The following is a 21,188-nucleotide window of genomic DNA, read 5'->3' on the forward strand; positions in this document are numbered from 1 at the left end:
CGTCTGAAATGACGAGATTTCCTCCCAGTCAATGCATTTCAACCTCTCTCTCTCAGTCTCTGTCTCGCCACACCCAGACCTCCTATTTTTAATTGTCCCTCATTCCTGTATCTCAGAGATTCTTTATAGTCCCTCAGGAAAAGGAGGAAGGGGTTGGACGCAGCGTATATGGGAACAAATTCTACAATATTGTAGGGTCCTGAGGCAACTCAAGGGTCCAGCTTGGGGGACCCTCTGTGTGTCTCTGATGGGCCAGGTGGTCCCCTTTTCTTTCACTCCATTTTTCCCTCTACTGCTGAGCCTGCTGCTTTGCTGAGTTCACACGTGTGGGATCAATACGGCCAGGCTCCCTCACTGGGGATATAAAATGTGATCAAATTTCCTTTGCTACCCAAATTACAACTTGGCACTGACCCCTACCCACATCCCAGGTTAAGCCCCGCAGTGGGTACCCTAGTTATGCAGATAATTCCCCAACATGCAGCCCTAAGGATGTCCTGAAAAAGGTGTCCCTTGTCCTTCTCCTCCGCCCTCCAGCCTGTCCTCTCCCTGTGCTCCACTCCTCCTTGCCAGTGGAACACGCCCCTCCCCACGGCCTCACTGAGGCCAGGCTGCAGTACTGACAGGACACTACTGAAGATTCGGGAACAGTACAGAGGAATGATCTCATTGAACATACCTAGCCATGGCGCTGGGTATGGCTCTTCTCGGAGCTGAGGCTCAGACCCAGCCTCAAGTTCAGGGCCACCCTGCCACCCCTCCCCACCTCCCCATCTCCCCACCATTCGATATTCTTCCAGCTTGTGTATGTTCTTCAGGACTCTAGCTCCTAACGGTCATTAGACCTAGAAGGAGAAAGAGCTCCCTAAAATCACAGTTTAAGTTCCTATTCCTTTTCTGAGAATCTCTTTTTTCCCCAGATGGTGAGGAGTAGAAATGTCTATCTCACCCCACCACCTTGGTGCCTGATGGCCCCAATAAACAACTACGGCCGAATTATCAGCATAGGTGGGTTATTTGGCCTCAAGTTGTCACTTAGTGGAGGACGCCAATAGGCCAGGCCAGGCAGAGGTCCCCTGACAAGCTGTCTCTCATCCTCTAAACTGCTCCATCTACACCGAAAAGCTTTGCAACCTATGCTTTCTAAATCCTACAGAGCCGGAGAATATTTCTCCCAGATTCCCCCCAACCAACAGGGATTCAGAGACCTATACGGAGCCTAATTGTGCACCATTATTCATATTACCTAACAGAAGGCCTAGCTTCCAGAATCAGAGAAATCTCCAGGTACAATGGCTGTGTGCAATCTTTTCATTTTATTAACTGGAGAACCTAATCAACTAGTTTTCTCAGAATAAAGGAAAGGCTTGACTAAAAAGGTGAATTCAAATGCCCTACTCTTTCAAGGCAGAACTATGTGAAAAAATATATATATATATTAGGTTAGCAAATTATTAGGAAGAATTCAAACATGGCCCTATACTTCAACCTTGCTAACATTTTTCTCTGTATATGCATACAAAACATATAATAAAAGGGATATACTAAGGTTGTGCTATGAAGGTTCAAATAATATAGAAAAACTTTCATTGTAAAGTAAAAGTCTCCTTTTCATAAAGTAGAAGCCCCCGCCCCTGCCCCCACCCCAAGCCACTGACCCTCACTCTCCAGCTGTAAGGACTGACAGGGCCTGAAACCCCCTCATCTGGTGGCCAGTCCGTGCACCCTGCCACCGGGCAGTGGCGCCCAGAAAAAGGGGCACCTTTTTCTAATTTGTGTGAAGTGGGCTTGGAAAACAACCTTTTGATGATGTTTTGAGTACCTTTCTGAAGAGTTATGTACATACCAGCATATATGCATGTGTATGTCCTTTTCCCCACAAAAGGGCGTGTGCTACATACTATCCTGAACTGTCCTTCCTTCTTTTTTCCTTGTCCTTGTTTAAAAATATATTTATTGATTATGCTATTACAGTTGTCCCATTTCTGCCCCTTCACTCAACTCCATCCCCCCCACCCCCTGCCTCCCACATCCCCCCCTATAGTTCATGTCCACGGGTCATACATGTAAGTTCTTTGGCTTCTACATTTCCTATACTATTCCTACCCTCCTCCTGTCTATTTTCTACCTACCATTTATGCTACCTATTCTCTGAACCTTTCCCCCCTCTCTCCCCCTCCCATTCCCCTGTTGATAACCCTCCGTGAGATCTCCATTTCTGTGGTTCTGTTCCTGTTCTAGTTGTTTGCTTAGTTTGCTTTTGTTTTTGTTTTAGGTGTGGTTGTTAATAACTGTGAGTTTGCTGTCATTTTTACTATTCATATTTTTTATCTTCTTCCTTCTCCTTTTTAATTTTTGTTTAACCTAATCTTTCTTGGGTATTTTTATAATTTTTAAACCTTTTAATATGTGTTTGACCTAATATTTCTTGGGGATTTTTATACATCAGTAATACAGATTTTTTAAAGTGGGTGTGTGTTACTTCATTGTGTAGTTTTATCAAAGTTTATTTAATTACTTCCCTTTTAGTGACTGATGGGTGCTTAGGTTATCTGATGGGTGCTTAGGTTGTTTCCATGCTTTTTGGGGGGGAGACAGAAAGGATTAGGGCTATTACCTCTAATGCTTATATGTATATAATGTGGATATCTACATAATGGTATAGTTTTATGACTACATTCTTAAGGCAATTCCTAGCAGTGGAATTTCTGGGTCAAAAGGCATGGACATTTTAAATTTTGACAGATATCGACTGTAACAGTTTACATTCCCAGGAATATCTGTATTCTCATACCTCATTAACTGGGGGCATGACCACACGTGTTAAGTCCTGCCAGTTGGATAGGCAGAACTTGTCCCATTGTCTGATTTAGATGTCTTTACCTGCAACTGATGTTAAGTGTCTCTCCCTTGATCTGTTGAACACTTGTTTTTCTTTTCTGTTAGCTCTGTGTTCGCATCCTTTGCTCATTTTCCTTTTGAATTGTTGGTCTTTTTCTACTGAGTTGTAAGATTTCTTTGTAAATCAAAAGTGTAGTTATTATTACTATTACTATTACTATTACTATTATTATTATTAGTTGCAGATATTTTGTCCAGCGTGTCAATTGTCTTTTGATTTTGTCCACCTTGCTTTTTGTTCTACAGGAGTTTCAAATATCTGTGCAGTCAGGCTTACCAGTCATTTTCTTTATGGATTCTCTATGTGGGCAAATCTTAAATGACAATTTTTCCAGATTCTACTTAGTAAAGTTAACAACAACAACAACAAATCTTGGGCCCGATTTCAGCCTATACTGTGTGCTTCGAGGTGGCCCTATCCTTGCAACACAGGTGCTTGAAGGACAGTAGGTGATGAACAGCGAGGCTTAGGGTAGGGTCAGGTGGCTTCGGCCTCACATGACTCCTGAGGACAGACCTGGGAATCAGAATTCCTCTCCACAGCCACCTGATGCTGGCCCAGACACCCAACGGATGGGTCCATGGCCCAATGACCACCTTCCTCATATAGTCATAGGATCAGTCACCCTTTCCTTTTGCTAAAGTAGCAGATGGTCACCTTAACTAAATATAATTAATTAAACTTAAATAAACACAACATAATTCATGCTATTTGGGGGTTTTATTGTAGGGTTCTCTCTCTCTCTCTCTCTCTCTCTCTCTCTCTCTCTGTCTCCAAGAAGGCCCGAAGACATTTTAAAAAATCAATCTAGTTATTGATAGTTTATGTTTAATTTTGTTTCTTACAGACAGCTTCAAAAGATGGTCCATGATATTAAGAACAATGAAGGTGGAATAATGAACAAAATCAAAAAGTAAGTTAGACTTCATAGCACCGTATGAGCACTTATACGAATAACATCTCATGCCAGCCTGTGCTAGGGGAAGAAAACCAAGTTCTGTGTTACCCGAGTGAGGGGCTACAACCTCTTTGGCATGTGACCCCTTCTTGCTCGTGGCTAGAGTCCACAGCGCTCAGATCCACATTCAGGAAACGTGATGAGTCAATGGGGTGGCTCTCGGGGCACTGCGCTTCCCCCCTCACTTCTCACACTGTGAGTGATGCCATTTGGGATGCTGAGCAAATGTCAAAAGGACATTTATTGAAGCAGGAGAATCAGCTTCCAAAACCATGTAGCTAAGGACCACACAGACATGGTTGGAGAAATCCAAAAGAGAAGTTCCAAGAACACAGCCCTAGCTTCTTTAGGATGCTGTTCCTGTTTTCCGTATTTTGATTTCTGCTTTTTCGATTATCACCTTCAGTGGTGTTTTCAGTTGGCACTTGGAGAGGGTAAGCTAGAATTCTAAACCATCCTGCACACCAAAAACTCTTAACCCTTTTTTAAGGAAGTGGAAAGTGTACATTAAATTGTACCTACTTGCATTCGACACTCAAAGTCTAAATCAAGAGGAAAGGGGAAATGTTATTCTGTTAAGTTTATAATTTTGTTTTAAAGAAAGTAATACAGATTCACTGCAGTTGGGTGGGGTGGGGGAGAATCAAAGAATTCAGAGTTGTAGAAAGTCCAAATCTCCCACTTCTTCACATCCCCACTTTAACCCACTCCCCAGAAATTGACATTGTCATGTGTGAGTTTGGTATATATATCTCTGTGTATAAGCTTACACGAACACGTACATGTATTGACATAGATATATAGAGAGATAGATACACACACACACAATGGCATAGCTACATACATACCTATACACACATACATTTCCATCATGAAAGGCATCATACTACATAAACCATTCTACCAATTTGTTTTGATGATTTTTCTTAATGCCATATCATGGACAATTTTCTTGTTGGCATGTGAAAATAAACTATGTTCCTTTTTATTTTTTTAATTTTTAAAAAAGATTTTATTTATTTATTTTTTGGAGAGGGGAAAGGAGGGAGAAAGAGAGCAAAGAAACATCAATGTGTGGTTGTCTCTTGTGCACCCCCTACTGGGGACCTGGCCTGCAACCCGGGCATGTGCCCTGACTGGGAATCGAACCAGACACCCTTTGGTTCACAGTGGTGCTCAACCACTGAGCCATACGAGCCAGGGCCCATGTTCCCTTTTAAACAGCTGATTGATAGTTTACTGTAATTGTATTATTGTTCATTTATCCAACTATATATTGTTGGACAATTTTTAAAGGGGGTAGGAGTTTAAACTAGCACAACATTTTGGGGGGGCAATTTGGTAACATCAATTTAGATAAAATAAAAATTTGGGGGGCATTTCTTTCAGTTTAACTGACACAAATAATATTTCAATAAATACCCTTTGCAGACTTTGAGGATACCAGAAAGCTAAATTCCTGAACTGACATTTCTTGGTGAAAGGATTTGTGCCCTTGAGGTTTTTATTAATACTAGCAAATTGCTTTCCAAAAATCTTGTACCACCAATAGCACATGAAATTACATTTCCCTGTGCCTTCAGAACAGAGTATCTTCATGCTTTTTTAGCCTTTGCTAAACTTCAATGTAAGAAATCACTTTTGTGGTGTCTTCAGACTATAAAATATAAAAGAGTCATCTCAGTATGTGTAAGCGATCACCATGAAAGAGTTAAAACAGTCTCCTGCTCGTGGAGCAATAGTCTCCTCACAGAGGAGAGAATTTGGCTTCATGGTCTGTCCTGTGACTGGGGCAGGTGTGCGATTGCTTTCATTGGTTAGTCCAGAATCTCGGGGAGGTGAGAGAGCCCTGCCAGTCATTGTTTTCATCACTAGCGATTCTAGATTAGTCCACAGTGGCCAGTTTTACAGGACACCGGTTTTCTCAGTAGCATGAAGCCTCTGGATGAAATGTCTATCCCGTGCTCAGTCATAATAACAGCAGCCATGGGGCCCAAATCTCCCCAGCTTCTGTTGCGTTACACCCTCTGTCCCCAAGTACACTGGACAAACTGTGTTTCTTCTCGGCTTGGAGAATATGGCTGCCTTGGCCCGTACCCTGGGTGAAGTCGATGGCCTTTCGGTTCTAAGCAACATGCAGTTCTTAGCTCCCACTTGTAGCCAGGCAACAGGTGTCACCTTGAAGGGAGGAAGCATGGTTGAACACACTGGTTTCTTAACACAAGACCGTGACAGAGCTGTCACTGGCCCATGGCCAAATGAGAAAATAAGGACCCTGGAGTGCTGGGGGCTGGTGTGCAGCTGCTGGCTGCTAAGGCCCACGCCCCGTCTTTTGTTCCTGGTCAGTATCAGTGACCGGCAGCCCTTTCTTGAGTCTGTCCCTTATTCTGAGATGGTGACCTTCATACATGTGGGGGTATTAAAATGCCCTTTCTTTTCTTTTACGAAATGATTACAAGAATGGGTAGTAGTTAGTTTGTGCTTTTGAAATTGTACTTGTCCCTGAATAGACCCAGTTTTGGGGCACCAGACTCAGTTTTGTCTTTGTTTTTCTTCCCTACAGCACCTTTGTTAACCTCTCTCTCCAGATGTATCATAGGTGCAGTGAGTGCGTCTTCCTGGCACACCCTGCTGGCTCGTTGTGAGAACTGAATGAAATAATAGAGATGAGAACCCTTGGGGAAACCAAAAGCAGAATTTCTATACAAATCTAAATATTGTTATTTTCACAACACTACAATTCTGGATTATAAATCTTGTTTTTTTGTAATCAAACATGAATTTCTAAACTGCTTTCTCCCCCAAGAAATGAAATATGCTTTGTATGCAGTGATTACCTTATGTGCTGCTCCTAAAGGATGTGATATTTTAGTAAATAAAGTCTAGCAGATAGTTTTATTTATATATTTTAGTTTTTTAAAAGATTTTATTTGTTTATTTTTAGAGAGGGGATGGGAGAGAGAAAGAGAGGGAGCGAAGCATCAATGTGTGGCTGCCTCCTGCAAGCCCTCTATCAGGGACCTGGCCCACAACCCAGGCATGGGCCCTGACTGGGAATCAAACTGGCATCCCTTTGGTTTGCAGGCTGGCACTCAGTCTACTGAGATGCACCAGCCAGGGCTATATATTTAAAATTTTTAATTAAGTAAATTATTCTTAAATAAAATAGGTAACTATTATTAAAAATAATAACTTACTATATACCTTACCCAGGTCAAATAATGGAAGGGAAGATGTTGCCAGTACTTATAAAAAGCCTAAAAATTGGGATACATTTTTAAAATGTAATTATAATTTTCTTTTAATGAGTGGGCAAGGATTGTGAATGTTCATTTTATTTGTGTATAAAGATACTTCAGTAGTTTTGAAAGTGCTTAAAACAGTTCAACTTCTAAATGAGCCAAATTTCACAGTCCCCAACCTAGAGATTCTTACCGCTCACTTAATTGTCAGGTTTAATGGTGCAAAAATAATTTCAGTCCAACCTACAACCAGAGTGCTCATTATAACTAATTTTTCCTCTTAAGGCATTCATTAAATTATTCATTAGAATAGGCTACATCTTCCCTTATCTTCCTGTCAATAAATCAACATTTATCATTTATCTTCCTTGAACCTCTGGGCTCAGTGCTTACTAGTACTCTGGCCTCATGAAGCCCTTTCTCCACTTGGCTTCACCTTTGCCAAGTCTGAGCTACACTGCGCCTTGGGGAGAGGAAGAGAGGGGGGAACCTCTCATCTATGGCTTCAGTACATTTTCAATATATTCAGTCTTTCAATGCAATGGGTCCGAAAGAAGCCATTATTCTATTAGTTCTCTATATCTGCGTATACTCTGGGCCTTGCCAACTGCTGTCCTACCCACTGACTGTTTGTCTGATGGTTGTTACCTACAGGCTGAAAGTCAAAGCGCCTCCAAGTGTTCCTCGAAGGGACTATGCCTCTGGTAAGAGTATTTCTAACACCTGACTCTTGACTAATTCAATGTTTATATTTACCTCTTGAAAAGGGAACTATGTTCTACTTATATGAAAATGAAAGGTGCCCATCCTAATTTTAAGAATGACCAAATCCCATCCATCCACTCATCTACTTATCAAACATTTCTTCTGCATCTTCATGTGCCAGGCACACGCAAGGTCTTGGGTAGAAATACAGTGCTAAACAAGATAGATATAGAATGTATAGACCAGAAGGGAAGATAGATGTTAAAAGCCATTATAGTCCAGTGTGATTGGGAAGCATAAAACTCTACAGCAGTATCTAATCTAATCTGAGGTGGGGGATGTGGGGAAAGTGGGGAAGGGAAGGCTCCTGGATAAAGAGCTGTTGAAATGGACTTCTGAAAGAGTGGGCCGGGGTGGAGGGCTGGGGAACTAGTGATTGATGGCACAGTTACCCAATCCTCTCCGAATTTAGCCTTACAACACCATTCCAACTAGGGTCAACCTTGTCAGGGAAGACTAGTTAGTCTTGAAATTGGTAGTTTTTATGGCAGTGATGAGCAAAGTAAATTCTCCAACATACTTTCACTTTCTCAAACAGATCCCTTGGGAGGATAGGTCTAAAATGGGTTTCTAATGGCTTAAATGTAAAGATTTCTTGGACGTGGACAGATACATACAGCCCTCAGCTTAAAACAAAAAACAAATAAACAAATTAAAATCCTCATTCTTCTCTCCAAGTTCTAAAAAAGAAAACAAAGTAGACTATACCTGTTAAGTCCCCAAGGTTTGATGGAAAAATTTTGAAATCATGGAGTGTCGGTTTCGAAAGGAGCCTCAGAGGTCATAGAGTCTAGCCTCCAACACGATGCTCAGACCCCCCCACCACCACCATGCACCACAGACAAGGCCCGCTCTCCACTCGGCCATCTCCTGTGATGACCTCCCAAACCCGTCGGGTCCAGTCAGGGACAGGCAGCCCTGGCAGGGTAGAGTTGTGACCCATTCCCTCTGGTTTCCATAGTCTGTCCTGATGGACACACGGTACAAGTCTTAAATATTAAATAAAGTAGAAACAGTTGTTCGGTGTAATTCAAGGATAGAATTAAGAAGTCAGGTCATTTGAATGTTTGCTTCTCTAGAATAAACATCTCCTGGTGCTTCAGCTGTTCTGCAGGTGCTATGCTTCACTCAGCCAACACTACACAAGCGTGTCCTGCGTGATACTCACTAGCTAGGTACGAAGTCAGGAATAAAACATAGTCCCTGGCTTTAAGGTGCTCAGTGACTAATGGGGAGTCAGGTAATAAATGAGAATGTCAACAGGTTAATATCAATGACCAAATGTGGTCCCTGCTATGAAGGAAAGTGGCAGGTGCAGTGACAAGGAATTCTTGTGGGGCGGGAGAACAACTTAGGTAATCAGGGATGGTCTTGCTAAGGAGGTGACGTTTTAATTCAAGCCCTGGGTGTTGAGCAGAGACATTTGGCATTTTGTAGATGAACCAACAGCATTGGAGGTGCTGCACACCAATGTCAGGAGCTCAGGGGCAATTCTCGGAAACTTGAGTAGACCGCTACATCTGATTTCAGGATGGACGTCTGCTGATGATCCCCTCATATTCAACAGTCTCCTTGCTCATTCCCTCACCCAGGCCCCTCCTTTTCTTGTGTTTTTAACTTGGGCAAAAGACAGGTGGTATTTTTCATTTATTCATCCTTTGTCCAACTGCCCCACCCCCAGGGATCATCGTTGATTCCTCCTCTTTCTTCTCCCTCTACAAAAAAAAAATCTCTAAATATTATTAATTCTAGCTTTTAAGTGTCTCTCAAATATGTCTGTCCCCCTCCATTCACATAGCTACAGCTTAGACCCCTGCCATCAGACTGCTTGTCTGTATAAAGCCTCGAAGAAGTCTCCTTAATTCCTAATCCCACATGGTCCTTTCATCCTCCACCAGAGAGTTGTTCTGAAATACCTTTGTTTAAATATTCTCGTGGCTTTACATCATTGACAGGAGAAACAGCAAACCACTGACCCTGCATACAAAGTCCTTCAATGTCTAACCCCAAGGCTGGGTAACCCTGGCCAACGCACTCTCTTCTCCTTGTCTATTACACAACATACCACAAAGGGACTGAACTAGAAGCGCCGTGGGGTTCCTGCCTGTGCTAATACTCGACACTCACAGAACCACAAATCTTTGGAGCCCAGGGCCCAGTGATGACGCAAGCTTCTCCCAACCTTCCTGGCTTTAGGAAGTTGCATCTTCCACTTTGACAGTCTGTCTTGGGACTCAGCTGGGTCTTCTAAGCCTCTGTTACTCAAAGAGCAATCCCTAGTATGCAGCAGCAGCATTGCCTGGGAGCTCGTCAGAAATGCAGAATCTCTGCCCCACCATAGAACTAAGGGATCAGAAATTTGCATTTAAATTCCAGGGGATCTGAGTGTATGTTAAATTCGAGAAACCCTTCTGTAAACCACCCACAGTGTCCTTCCTGCTGCTCCTGAACTGAAAGACAAATCCACTGACGTTCCAGGATCTCAGAAAGTCACCCTATTTCTTCAAACCAATAGGGCCTTGCCTGCTCTCCTCTACTCTGAAACCCAGTCCCCAGAAAAGGTCCTTTTGGCAAAACCACCATCACCACCTGCAGTTAGTACCCCCTTTGTCATCCCCACCCAAACCCCAACTGATGTCCTAGAAGCATTTCCAGCTGCTTCCTCTGAGCCTTGGGGACCCTGAGCAGTTAGTTGAAAGTCAAGAGCCTCAGCAACCAGCCCTGACAGCTCCTCCTGAACCCAGAGAGTCTGCAGGGTCCTGGAAGGTGCCAGTGCTTGGAGACCATATGTCACCAAACTTCCAGAGCCCCAGAGGCCAGTCAGGCGCCCCCTGGAGGCCTGTGCAGACTTGAAACAGCCCCACCTGTTTACCCCAGATGCTGGACTAATGTGCTTTTTCCAGTCCCAGAAGCACATGGCTTCCCCACCCTCTAGCCAGGAAAGTGTGCTGACCTTGGCCATGCTGACCTTCCGAAGGCAGAGGATAGAAAGGGCCAGCGCCCCCTGGCGGTCAGTCGGAGAATTCCCACAGTCCCCACTCCCCAGAGAGTAGCACAAAGCTTGTATTACACAAAGAACAGAGGCCTGGATTACCTACAGATGCAGATCAGGCCAGGAAGGAGCCGGCTGCTTTTAGTTCAGGCCTGGCAACCACTGCCCGCAGGGAGGGATGTCACGGCCCACTGAGCAGAATCTATTATGCCCAAGCAGCTGGTATTCGGGAAGGGAAGATATCCAAAACAAGTTGTATTTACTCTCTTCTGGGTGTTAACCTAAGCTCTTTACAGACGTTAGCTCCTTTACTCTCCCATTAGCACCATCCTACAGAAACGACTACCTCGGTTGTCCAGGTGAAGAAAATGCATTTCAGGAACGTGGAGCGACATGCCCAAGGTTACTGCAGCCACCACAGGAAGCCCACCCCAGGCTCTCATTCCAGGGCTCCTCCTTGACCCAAGCCGAGATGGCTACACTTTTCTGGGGAATTCTTACTATCCAGAAGGTCCAGAGCCTCTGACATTAACACCAGAATCTGCTTTCTAATTCCTGCTCTTCCGTGGTTGAGCAGCCCCTGCACTTTCAAGTCTGAGGTCTGGCTCAGGAGGCAGGGTGGGGAGGCCAGTCGTGGTGACCCCAGAGTCTGCTGGGGTCATTGCAGAAGCCCCACTGGCCACTGAGCAAAGCCCGAGAGGTCAGAACTGAACAAGGCCTCTCTCCTTGTGTGCCTGGGCTCTGCTATCCAGGGGCTGCTGGGATGTCCCCAGGAGGTCCACCTTCCCCTCCCACAACTGATGTCCTGCAGGGAAGAGAGCAGAGCAACCACTGGGGTAGGGCAGGGGAAGTCACCTGGACAGGGGTTCTTGGGTAAATGATCACCACAGAATAACCCTTCGTCCACAAAGGAAGTGAACTGTAACCCTGCTTTTGCCCCTACCCTGGTGTCCTTAAGTGAAGCCAGCATCCACCTGGCTCTTCATCTTCTCGTTAATACTCTAACTGGCGGCACCAACAAAGTCTACATGGGGCAAGCTGGATGCATGTCAGGCCTGCCTCACGGGACTGAGAATGGAGGAATGAAACTTGGACTGAAAAGTACCTTATATCCTAGAAAGTCCTGAAAGGTCACCCCATCCAACCTTCTCATGTTAGGGATAACTGGAGACCAGAGAGGCAAAGTGACTACCCAAAGTCACACAGCCAGGTGATGGCTAAGCCAGGACTATGTCCCCCACTTATGCACAGAGGGCTCAGGGGGGGAATGAACAAACATACCAACAAAGGGAATTTCTAAGGCTTATTTAGGCTCAATCACCTCTCCTAGCCAGGTCAGGTCTGGGCCTTGGCCTCAGCTCCTCACACTAAGTCACATTCCTTTCTCTTCTCAGGGTGGACCTAGTAGGACTGCCCCCTCACAGCTTCCCCTGCAGCCTCTGTTTTCTGTTCTTTCCCTGAATCTGTCCCCACCACCACACCTGGTCCACCTGCCTTCCTTCTTTCCTCCCTGCATCCCACTGCAGTCTTCCTGTTGGACCCTGCAGCCCACCACCAACTCTGCAGGAGGAGAAACTGGGGGACCCAGTGGCCCAGAGCACAGTAAGAGTGGAATCAGAGCCACAGCTGAGGCTGTGTGTCAGACACACAGCTGTGGAGTACACACCTCGAAGCCACGGCTGGGATGCCACCAGCACTGCCCCACAGTCCCTGGTGCTGCTGCTGACCCAGAACCGAAAGGCTGATTTCATCCCCCCGCTTTACCCCTTCCTTTAAGATCACTCCACAGAGCCCTTCGCTGTCCTTCCAGCCTCCCTTCCCCTCCCTGGTCTGGCTCAGCCTTTGTCTCCTCATGGCTGAGTTACTCAAACACCATCCTTGTCAGCCTCCCCATCTCCAGCTTGTCACTGGGACCACGGTGTCCACTGTGGCTGGAACATCCCCTTGGCTGGCAATGAATCCCGATTTGTTTTCCCTCTGGGCATATTCTCCCATGACTCTCCAGTGCAGCTCGTTCCTTCTGAGCATGGCTGTGCCTTACAGATGCCACCTTCTATCCCTCAGCTGATCTCTGCTTCTGGGACTGACACATGAGCCCTCCTTCATCTCCATTCTCTCACTCAAGTCCCACTGGTCCTTCAGGGCCCAATTCAATTCCGTCTTTGACACAGAGTCTCATGCAGTCTCTCAGCCCTCACCGAGCACACCCTTCTCAAGCTCACCCGGCACCTGGCCACATTTCCAGCTGCCAGGACACTTTTCGGGAAATTTTACATTGCCCTGGAGTGTCTAATACACAGTTGTTCTCCTAGACTTTGGGTCTTTTATTACTATTGTACAGGGTGGCTCAGTGAGAAGACCTTGAACATTGGGGTCCTTTTGGCCTGGGGTGGAATCCTGGCTTTGTCCATTAAGCACTGTGTGAACCAGGAAAAGTTTTGTAACTTCCCCAGGCCTCAGATCCCTGATCTACAGATAAGACTACCTATCCTTCAGGTTACTGCGAGAATCAAAGAGAAAGCCAATTAATAGTAATAACTATCATCCTCCGGTGCCTCACTCTATGTCAGGTACTCGTCTGAGTGCATCACCCTCCGGTGCCTCACTCTATGTCATGTACTCGTCTGAGTGCATCATCCTCCGGTGCCTCACTCTATGTCAGGTACTCGTCTGAGTGCTTTCCATGTGTTATTTCATTTTCATTCTCTCAAAACCCTAGAATGTAGGTACCACTAATAACGTCCATGTTAGCGATGAGGAAACTGAGGCCCAGAGGTTAAGCAACTTGCCTAAGGTCACACTGCTAGCAAATGGCAGAATCAGGATTTTAAGCAAGACAGCCTGACCCTGCATGTCTTGGCCTGGAGCAGACGCTGAGATGGGCACCATCATGGCCATTGGCACTTGTCTTATAGTGCCAGGTGCTGTATCTGCAGCCTTGGGAAGGCCACGTGAACCCCAAAGCCTCGGCCAGGCAAGGGGAGGAGTCCCTCTACTGCGTGGCGTGACATTATGACACAGCCAGTGCAGCACAAGCCCCAAACTAGGTACGTGGCACAATGGGAAAGGCTCTCCCTGACAAGGAGGCCCAACCGGCACCTTAGCTTCCCAGCAGGGGCATGAAATCCCACACCTAATTAAACCACCCAGCCCATATTAAACTTGAATTTACCCTCCTGAAAATTTCACCCTCTACACTTGAGGCTTCCTTGGATGTACGTCTTTGTGGTTGCCATACTGCGTGGTTGCCATTAGAGTGAGATAGAATTGGTAGTGTCGTCAGGGTTTATTGAGAATTGTCAATACCCAAGACAACAATAAGTAACGTTAATACAGCATTTACTCTGTGCCAGGCCTTGCAAAGCACTTCACTTGTGTTATATTACTTGACTGTATAAAAACATGAGGCTTTCACTATTCTTATCCTTGTTTTACAGGTAAGGCAATCGAACTTTAAACAAAGTACTGGTCCACTGCCACTCAGGCAGCAAACACCAGAGCCAGGACTGGAACCCAGGGGGCCTGGTTCTAAAACCACCACCTGCATGCTGCGGGGGGCTCCCTGAGAGGCTGGAAGCACCCACTACTTTAGATCTAGTACTCCGGCTTGTCACACTTTTCAGTCTGGGCAATGGCCCGCAAGGTTGTGACTTCATATCAGTATGATGCTGTGAGTTCCTTGTGGAACCAAAAGAGGGGTGTAGCTGGGGATAGGGGGGAGTACCATCACCCATTCTTCTTGGCAAACCCAGTGGTTGCAGTACACTGTAACTTGGTATAAGTCAACTCAAAGAATAACTTAATAAGAATTATTTTTCTGTTAATGTCCAAGTTGATCCATTATTTGGCTTGTTTGTAGAATGAAGCTCCTTCTTAGTGCCTATTATGTTTTTTCCCACGAGAGGGCGCCATTCCTTAAACTTTGGCCACTGGTCCAAAGACCTTCCTGCCCAGTTTGACCTCTGCAATCTCTGTCCTTGTGTCTCTGTGGAATCCACCTGGAGCAGGAGTCAGTGGTGTGCTAGGGCAGAGGATAGGAATGCCAACAAAAGGCTCTGCTTAGATTCTGGGGGATTCAGGGACCACCACCCACACGGCCCTCTAGCCGTGGCTGCTCAGTAGGGCGGCAGGGGCACTGGGACCCTCTGGTGCAGTCATCGGGGCCACTCTGCCATCTGGACCTACATCTAGTTGATAGCCTACCTAAAAGAGCAAATTGCATTTAACCTCTAAGTTCAGTTTATGCTAAGCTTCTCTTACTCCAAATGTGTTTAGGAGAAAAAAGGGTCAACTATTTCCCTTGGTTGTCATAATTCTGACCTATTTTATTCTCCAAGATCAAAAACTATGTAAGACCTGTCATGTCCACGTTTATGGGGAGCCCAGGATGGCGCACAGAGTCAGCGAGGCAGCACGGTGTGGGGTGCAGAGCGTGCACTTGGAAGTCAGCCTGCAGGGTTCAGCTCTGGGCTCGACCATTTACTATCTGACCGTGAGCAAGTGACCAATTTTCTCTAGGCCTCACTTTCCTCAGTAGTTTTTTAAGAGAGCTCAATGACTGCCAATCTCTAATAACATTACCTGGCATGTAGTAAAGCACTGGATACAAATTTTCTCAATAAAATGTCAAAGTTAGAGCCAGAGAGAATCTTAGAAGTTATCTCCTCATTTTACAGATCTGGAAACTGAGACCCAGGAATGTTAGTTGTTCCTTCCCCCTCTCCAACGGGTTAGACCTGCACGAGAATTTAGATCCATCTTACTGTGTCCATTGCTCTTCCTACTACACCATCCACATATTGATTCAAAGAAATCCTTGGAAACAACACAGTGTGGATTGCTGGTTGCTACTGGGTTACTCTAAGGTTCCCAAATTGTCCCTTGACAAAGACAGACATGGGTCAGATGCACCATTTCTCTGCCCCAGTGGGACTTCTCTTTGGGCTTTAAGAAATTGACTTAAAAAAAAAAAAGGATTTGAAAGTGAACGAACATCAGATGACTATAATAGACATTGAAGGTCAAGTAAAAGGCACCAGCAAGCCCAAGCGCAGCGAGTGCAGGTACGAGGTGCTTGTGGACAGCAAGGAGATGGCCAGCTGAGATTTATGTTTGTGCATTCTGCTTCCTACATGCCATTTCAGAGAGCCCTGCTGACGAAGAGGAGCAGTGGTCAGATGACTTTGTAAGTATTTGCTCCTGGGACTAGGAGGGTACTACTTCCACCAGGGCCTGTGGGAGGCTTTTTTAAGGGTTTGTTTCTGAATCACATGCTGGTGGTCGGCTGCACATCACAAAGGAGAGATAGCGGGGCTAGAAGGGCCACCTACAGACAAGGCAGCAATAACCTCACACTGACTGACCTGAGCCAGCATCTTGCTAGGCTAAGAGCTTTGTATGTGTTCCCTCACCTAGTCCTCACTGCAGCCCTCGGAGTAGGAATTCTTATCCCCATTTTCTGCTAGTATTCAGAGTCCTCACCAGCATGGCTGAAACAGATGTTCAAATGTTTAAACATTTCCATGTCAGTTGGCAAATGCCTCTCTCCTGAATTCCCCAGTGCCCACCCCCTCCTGGCCCCTACAGGAGCTCTAAACAACCTAACAACCAAAGAGAGAGTAAAGTCCTGGCACACCAGGGGGCCTCGGGACATTCTTTCATATCAAAGTTAAACATTTTGAACATCGGCCCCACCCATCTTACAGGTGAAGAAAGCAAGTCCTGGAGAGTGTAACTGGCAGCTCCAAAATTCACTCTCAGGCGGTCAGACCCCAGCCCCAGGCTTTTAAACTCCCCAGGTGCTTGCTGTGACCAAGCCGATGGCAGCAGAGCAGAGCATCGGCAGCCCCAGAGTGAGAGAGAGGAACCTGGTCACGATGACACGGGGCAGGGAGGGGGGGGGGGGGCACGTCGGAATTAACTATAAACCTCTTGGAAGTGTCTTTACAACCCACAAAACCCCAGCAGCACTTTTCTCTTAGGCTGAGTCTGACAGGGGGGAGACATCCTAAGCACTTTTCTTCACAACAATTATTCCTCACATATCAAAGTCGTGCAGAGTAGCAGCCTGCTCCAATCTGTGAATTTTATATCTGAAAACGGATCGAATAGGGTCTCCACACAACAACACACCATACAAGAAAACTAAGGCTGAGAGAATGAAAATGACTTGCCCACCGTGGCTCAGTCACGCAGCTACCCAAGCTGAGAACACAGGACTCCTGTCCCGTGCCCAGAATTGAGCCTGAGCTCCGTTGTGTATACCACCTGGAGTTTACTCAGAGTACTAAGAGACAGAAGTTCCGTTTTTTTCAACTGCTGAGAAAAGATTTTTTAAAAGAAGGGACGAGATGGCCCCTCTACGGGTCACTTGGGCACAGAGTCACTCCCGGAGCCCCACAGCCAGAGCCCTCAGAAGCACTGCACCTGCGCCCCCTGCTGGCCGCACGTACCGAGCCATGTCTTAGGTAAACTTAAGAAGCTGGTCCTCATGCTGAGCAAAGCCAAGAAAATTTAGCTTGCTGGCTGGATAAAAAGACCACACAGCACAGACTTAGGGCGCAAAAAAACAAAAACAAAACAAACAAACAAAAAACCCTGGAGAGGAGGAAATGACTTGTGTCTCAAAGTCAAACAACCAAAATCAAGGTGCCAGCTATATAATAAGGACAGAGAAAACATTCACTCAGTTATTTTTATCTCATTGGAGTCCCAACAGCACTTAGAATGAAATCCAGATTTGTTGCTCACACCTCCGGGCTCAATGAGATCTGGCCCCTGTGGACCTGTCCCGGCCCCACCCCCTTTCCTCAGGGCCTTGCTCATCACAGCCCAGTCCCCCCTGCCTGCCTGCAGTCCCTCCAATGTGCCGAGGTCCTGCCTGCCGCAGCCATTTCAGACTCGTGGTGCTTGGGCAGGAACACGAGAAGGCAAAAGAGGAGACACCAAAGAGCCTTCTTCCATTCCTCCGCGGTCACTCAGCTCCTTCTTGTCCTTCAGGCTTGGTTTCAGTGCCTCCTTCTCAAGAAGGCCTTTCAGGTACCCATCCAAGGCAGACTCACGCCTCCCACGCTGTCTGTCTCAGGACCCGAATGTGGAGCTTTTTATCTGTCTGGTGACCCACGTGTTATTTATTATTCACTCTTTGCGTGTCATCAGGTGGGCTTGCTAGAGTATAATTTCTATGAGGGCAGGGACTGTGCTCAGAGTCAAGCATGATGCCTGGCACATAGTAGGCACTCAATCATTGATAACTGATTAAATGAATAAATGGGCAATTTGAAATGCTGTCTTATTACACATTCCTTTCTTCAAAGTTTCCATCAGATTGTCCAGCATATTGCACTTGTTAAGTGTTGAATAAATGATTGAATTTTGTTTGCCAGAATTCAGAATAATTTGGGGAAAGGGGAGTTTTTTTAAGCTCTCAGAAGTTTGAACACATTCCTTTTTTTTATTCTCTTGATTAAAAAGACATTTGATGCATTCCCCTATGTTTAAAGCAAGAGGGGCTCATGGTGCTTCTCCCACAGAAAAGATTTTCCAAATGAAGGGTCAGGCCAGCACTCCCCACAAGAGCCCATTCCTTCCTCCTCAGTCCCTCCAGAGCCCAGGGCAGCAGCTCGACTTACTCATTCATCCACAGCCGAGGTGGGCACCGACCGTCTAACAGGTCCCGTGCTGGGTCCTGAATATACAGTCTCAGTGCTGTCCTCACGCGGGTCCCCATCTGGTAGGCAGCCCAGGGTCAGAGGCACAGCTGACACAGAGTCTTTCTTCCTCTACTTCTCTGCCACCTCTGCCAAAGCGGTCCTCTCGTTCAGGCTGCCAGCATGCAGGGCTGCAAGGACCCCAGTGTCCTGCCCAGGACACACACTGCTCCTCAGCCTCCATGTGATCAAGTCTCAGAAGTCCCATCCCTGCCCCACGAAAACTGAGAGAAAGTGGGGTGCCCACACTGTCTCCCATTGGGTGCCTGCATCTGGGTGCCTGCTGATTCTCTCACTTTCCAGATGTTCATTAAAGCAACTGCTTCTCAGCACTTGTACTGATGTCTCCCTGAGAGGCCACACCAGCTGTGACTGGGTCCTTGGCCTGGATGAGGAGAGTGCCAGCCACCTCATGCTGGACTAGATTAGCCTTGGGAAGCCAGGCTCTTGCCCTGGTTAGCCTCCCCACCACCAGCGCACCCCCCTTTCCCTCCCACTTCACCTCCTAGACCCCCTGCCTGAGAACAGTCATTCATTTCTCCAGAGCACAGATTGCAGACTGAGGAGGACAGCATAGACCTCATTCATGTGTTAATTCACTCATTCATTCCAACACACTGAGCTTCTGTCATGTGCCGGCCCTTGTGCAGGTCCTGAGGACAGAGCAGTGAAGGAAATACTACACCTGCATCACATACACCTGCATCACATACACCTGCATCACATACATCTGCATCGGTGTTATAGTAAAGGAGACAGGCCACAGGGCAGGAGCATCACCCATTTGCTGGGAAATGGATTGTGCATTGGGTCAGGCAGTATGGCGTGGGGGGCAGTGGATACAGAGGTCAGAGGACCTTTTCACTCTCGTACCAAATATTTCTTGAACCAAATACACTCATATGCATGCATGCTACATACATAACCAAATACACTCGTATGCGTGCATGCTACATACATAAACTATCTCCAAACTAAATGCACAAGACGCTAGTAATTCTGTTTGCCTCTTGGGAGAGGAACTGAGTGGCTGGGAAGGAGACTTCATTACAGCCTTCTGAACTGTTTGATGTATTTGTCAATATTAACTTAAATAAAATTTATATTTAATAAGAGAAAGAGAGTGGACTCTAAGTCCATTTGAAGCCTAGCCCCTCTGGTTTACTAGCTCTGTTTGTTTTTTTTTTTAAGTTTTTAACTTCCTCTCCTCAAAGGTGTTTATGTATTCCTGTGTGTTCCCTTCCCCTCTCCTTATTAAATTTAGGTTTTTCTCAACTGTCAGCATTCATGATAAATAAAACCTATCGGTTACTCTATGTGTCTGTCTTCTTAAAATGTATTTTCTCTCCAACTGTTCTTTGCCCTCGTAGAATTTCAGCCACCCTACGGGTTAAACGGTCCACCTGTTCCCCCCAGGTTCCACCCCACCGTGACCACTACCGGCTGCCTAAGCTTGGCGGGCCAGCCTGTCCAAGCCTAGCTTCTCACCCCCACACGGGGGAGCAGCTCCACCGGCCCCCTAAGGCGGCGGCTGTCCTGAGGAGTAAGCACTGCCAGGCACTGAGCACGCCGTCTGTACTTCCAGGACAGCGACTATGAAAACCCAGACGAGCACTCGGACTCGGAGATGTACGTGCTGCCTGCCGAGGAAATGGGGGATGACAGTTACGAGCCGCCACCCGTGGAGCAAGAGACACGGACAGTTCACCCAGCTCTGCCCTTCGCCAGGGGCGAGTACATAGGTGAGGCCACGCCCTCAGTCCCTGGGTGCTCAGCGCAGATGTGGGGGCGGGGAAGGGGGTAAAGCTGAGGTTGGGGGGGAATCTCCCATTCGCATCACCTCCGAGTGGGTCACTGGTCACTCACAGGTAACAGCACCCCAGCTGGCAAACTTGCCCATTTGAGGGGGAAAGTATCCTTCCTAAATCAGGAATAGTAGACACAGGCAAAAGATAAACGAGCACACCCTGATGGCTGCCCCCAGCTCCCTGCAGTCTGAGAAATCAACCCCAAGATTAGTCTCTACTGCTCTTCTGGCCTCCTGTGCACAAGGCTCTGAATTTTCTCTTAAGACGTCTACACAGAACGAAGACGACCACCAAGGAACCCAGTATCTACTAATGCCCCTCCTTCTTCCATGCCCACCCCCACGTTGGCTGCCTAGGACTGTGGACTTTTAACTGGGGGTGAAGGTGGAGAGAGGAGGCTTAAACCTAGAATTAGCGTCATAGGTTAAATGGACACAGCTCAGGGCTGGCCTCCAGGCCTGAGTGTGGCTTTTAATGTGCCCCAAGAAGAAATTTGTGTAGCAGTCTTAGGAGGGTTGTGTCAGTGACAATCACAATGATACTCGCATTTCTACAGAGCGTCCTTACCTGGAAAGGGCTTTTTGTCCATGATCACTGCCATTAACTGCCTCCTCAGACCACCAGGCGCTGCCACATGCCACAATGTATCGAGCACCCACTATGTGCTAGGGCTACGCTGAGCACTGAGCATTCAGCAGCAAACAAGACAGACGTACTCCCAGACTTATTAGTTTTCCACTCCGTGCTTTCCAGCTGTGGCCTGCTTCACCCTCTCAATAATCTTGAGTGAAGCATTCACTCCCCACCTTACA

The 21,188-nt window shown here is 46.6% G+C and overlaps 1 protein-coding gene across 5 annotated transcripts in view; it reads left to right on the forward strand.

The window, feature by feature from the left end:
* Positions 1-21,188, forward strand: part of BLNK (B cell linker) — a 76,404-nt gene that overhangs the window by 21,754 nt on the left and 33,462 nt on the right. For 2 of the 5 annotated variants that reach the window (XM_045197486.3, XM_024563176.4), the window contains exons 2-5: positions 3,750-3,815; positions 7,757-7,806; positions 16,004-16,044; positions 20,154-20,310. In XM_045197486.3, coding sequence (XP_045053421.1) covers positions 3,750-3,815; positions 7,757-7,806; positions 16,004-16,044; positions 20,154-20,310 — 314 coding nt within the window. Of the gene's footprint in view, positions 1-3,749; positions 3,816-7,756; positions 7,807-16,003; positions 16,045-20,153; positions 20,311-21,188 lie in introns of those variants that run through there. The other 3 variants (XM_045197485.3, XM_045197487.2, XM_045197488.2) reach the window with 3 other exon arrangements.

The sequence above is a fragment of the Desmodus rotundus genome, chromosome 4 (assembly GCF_022682495.2).
Source record: "Desmodus rotundus isolate HL8 chromosome 4, HLdesRot8A.1, whole genome shotgun sequence".
Taxonomy (NCBI): Eukaryota; Metazoa; Chordata; class Mammalia; order Chiroptera; family Phyllostomidae; genus Desmodus; species Desmodus rotundus.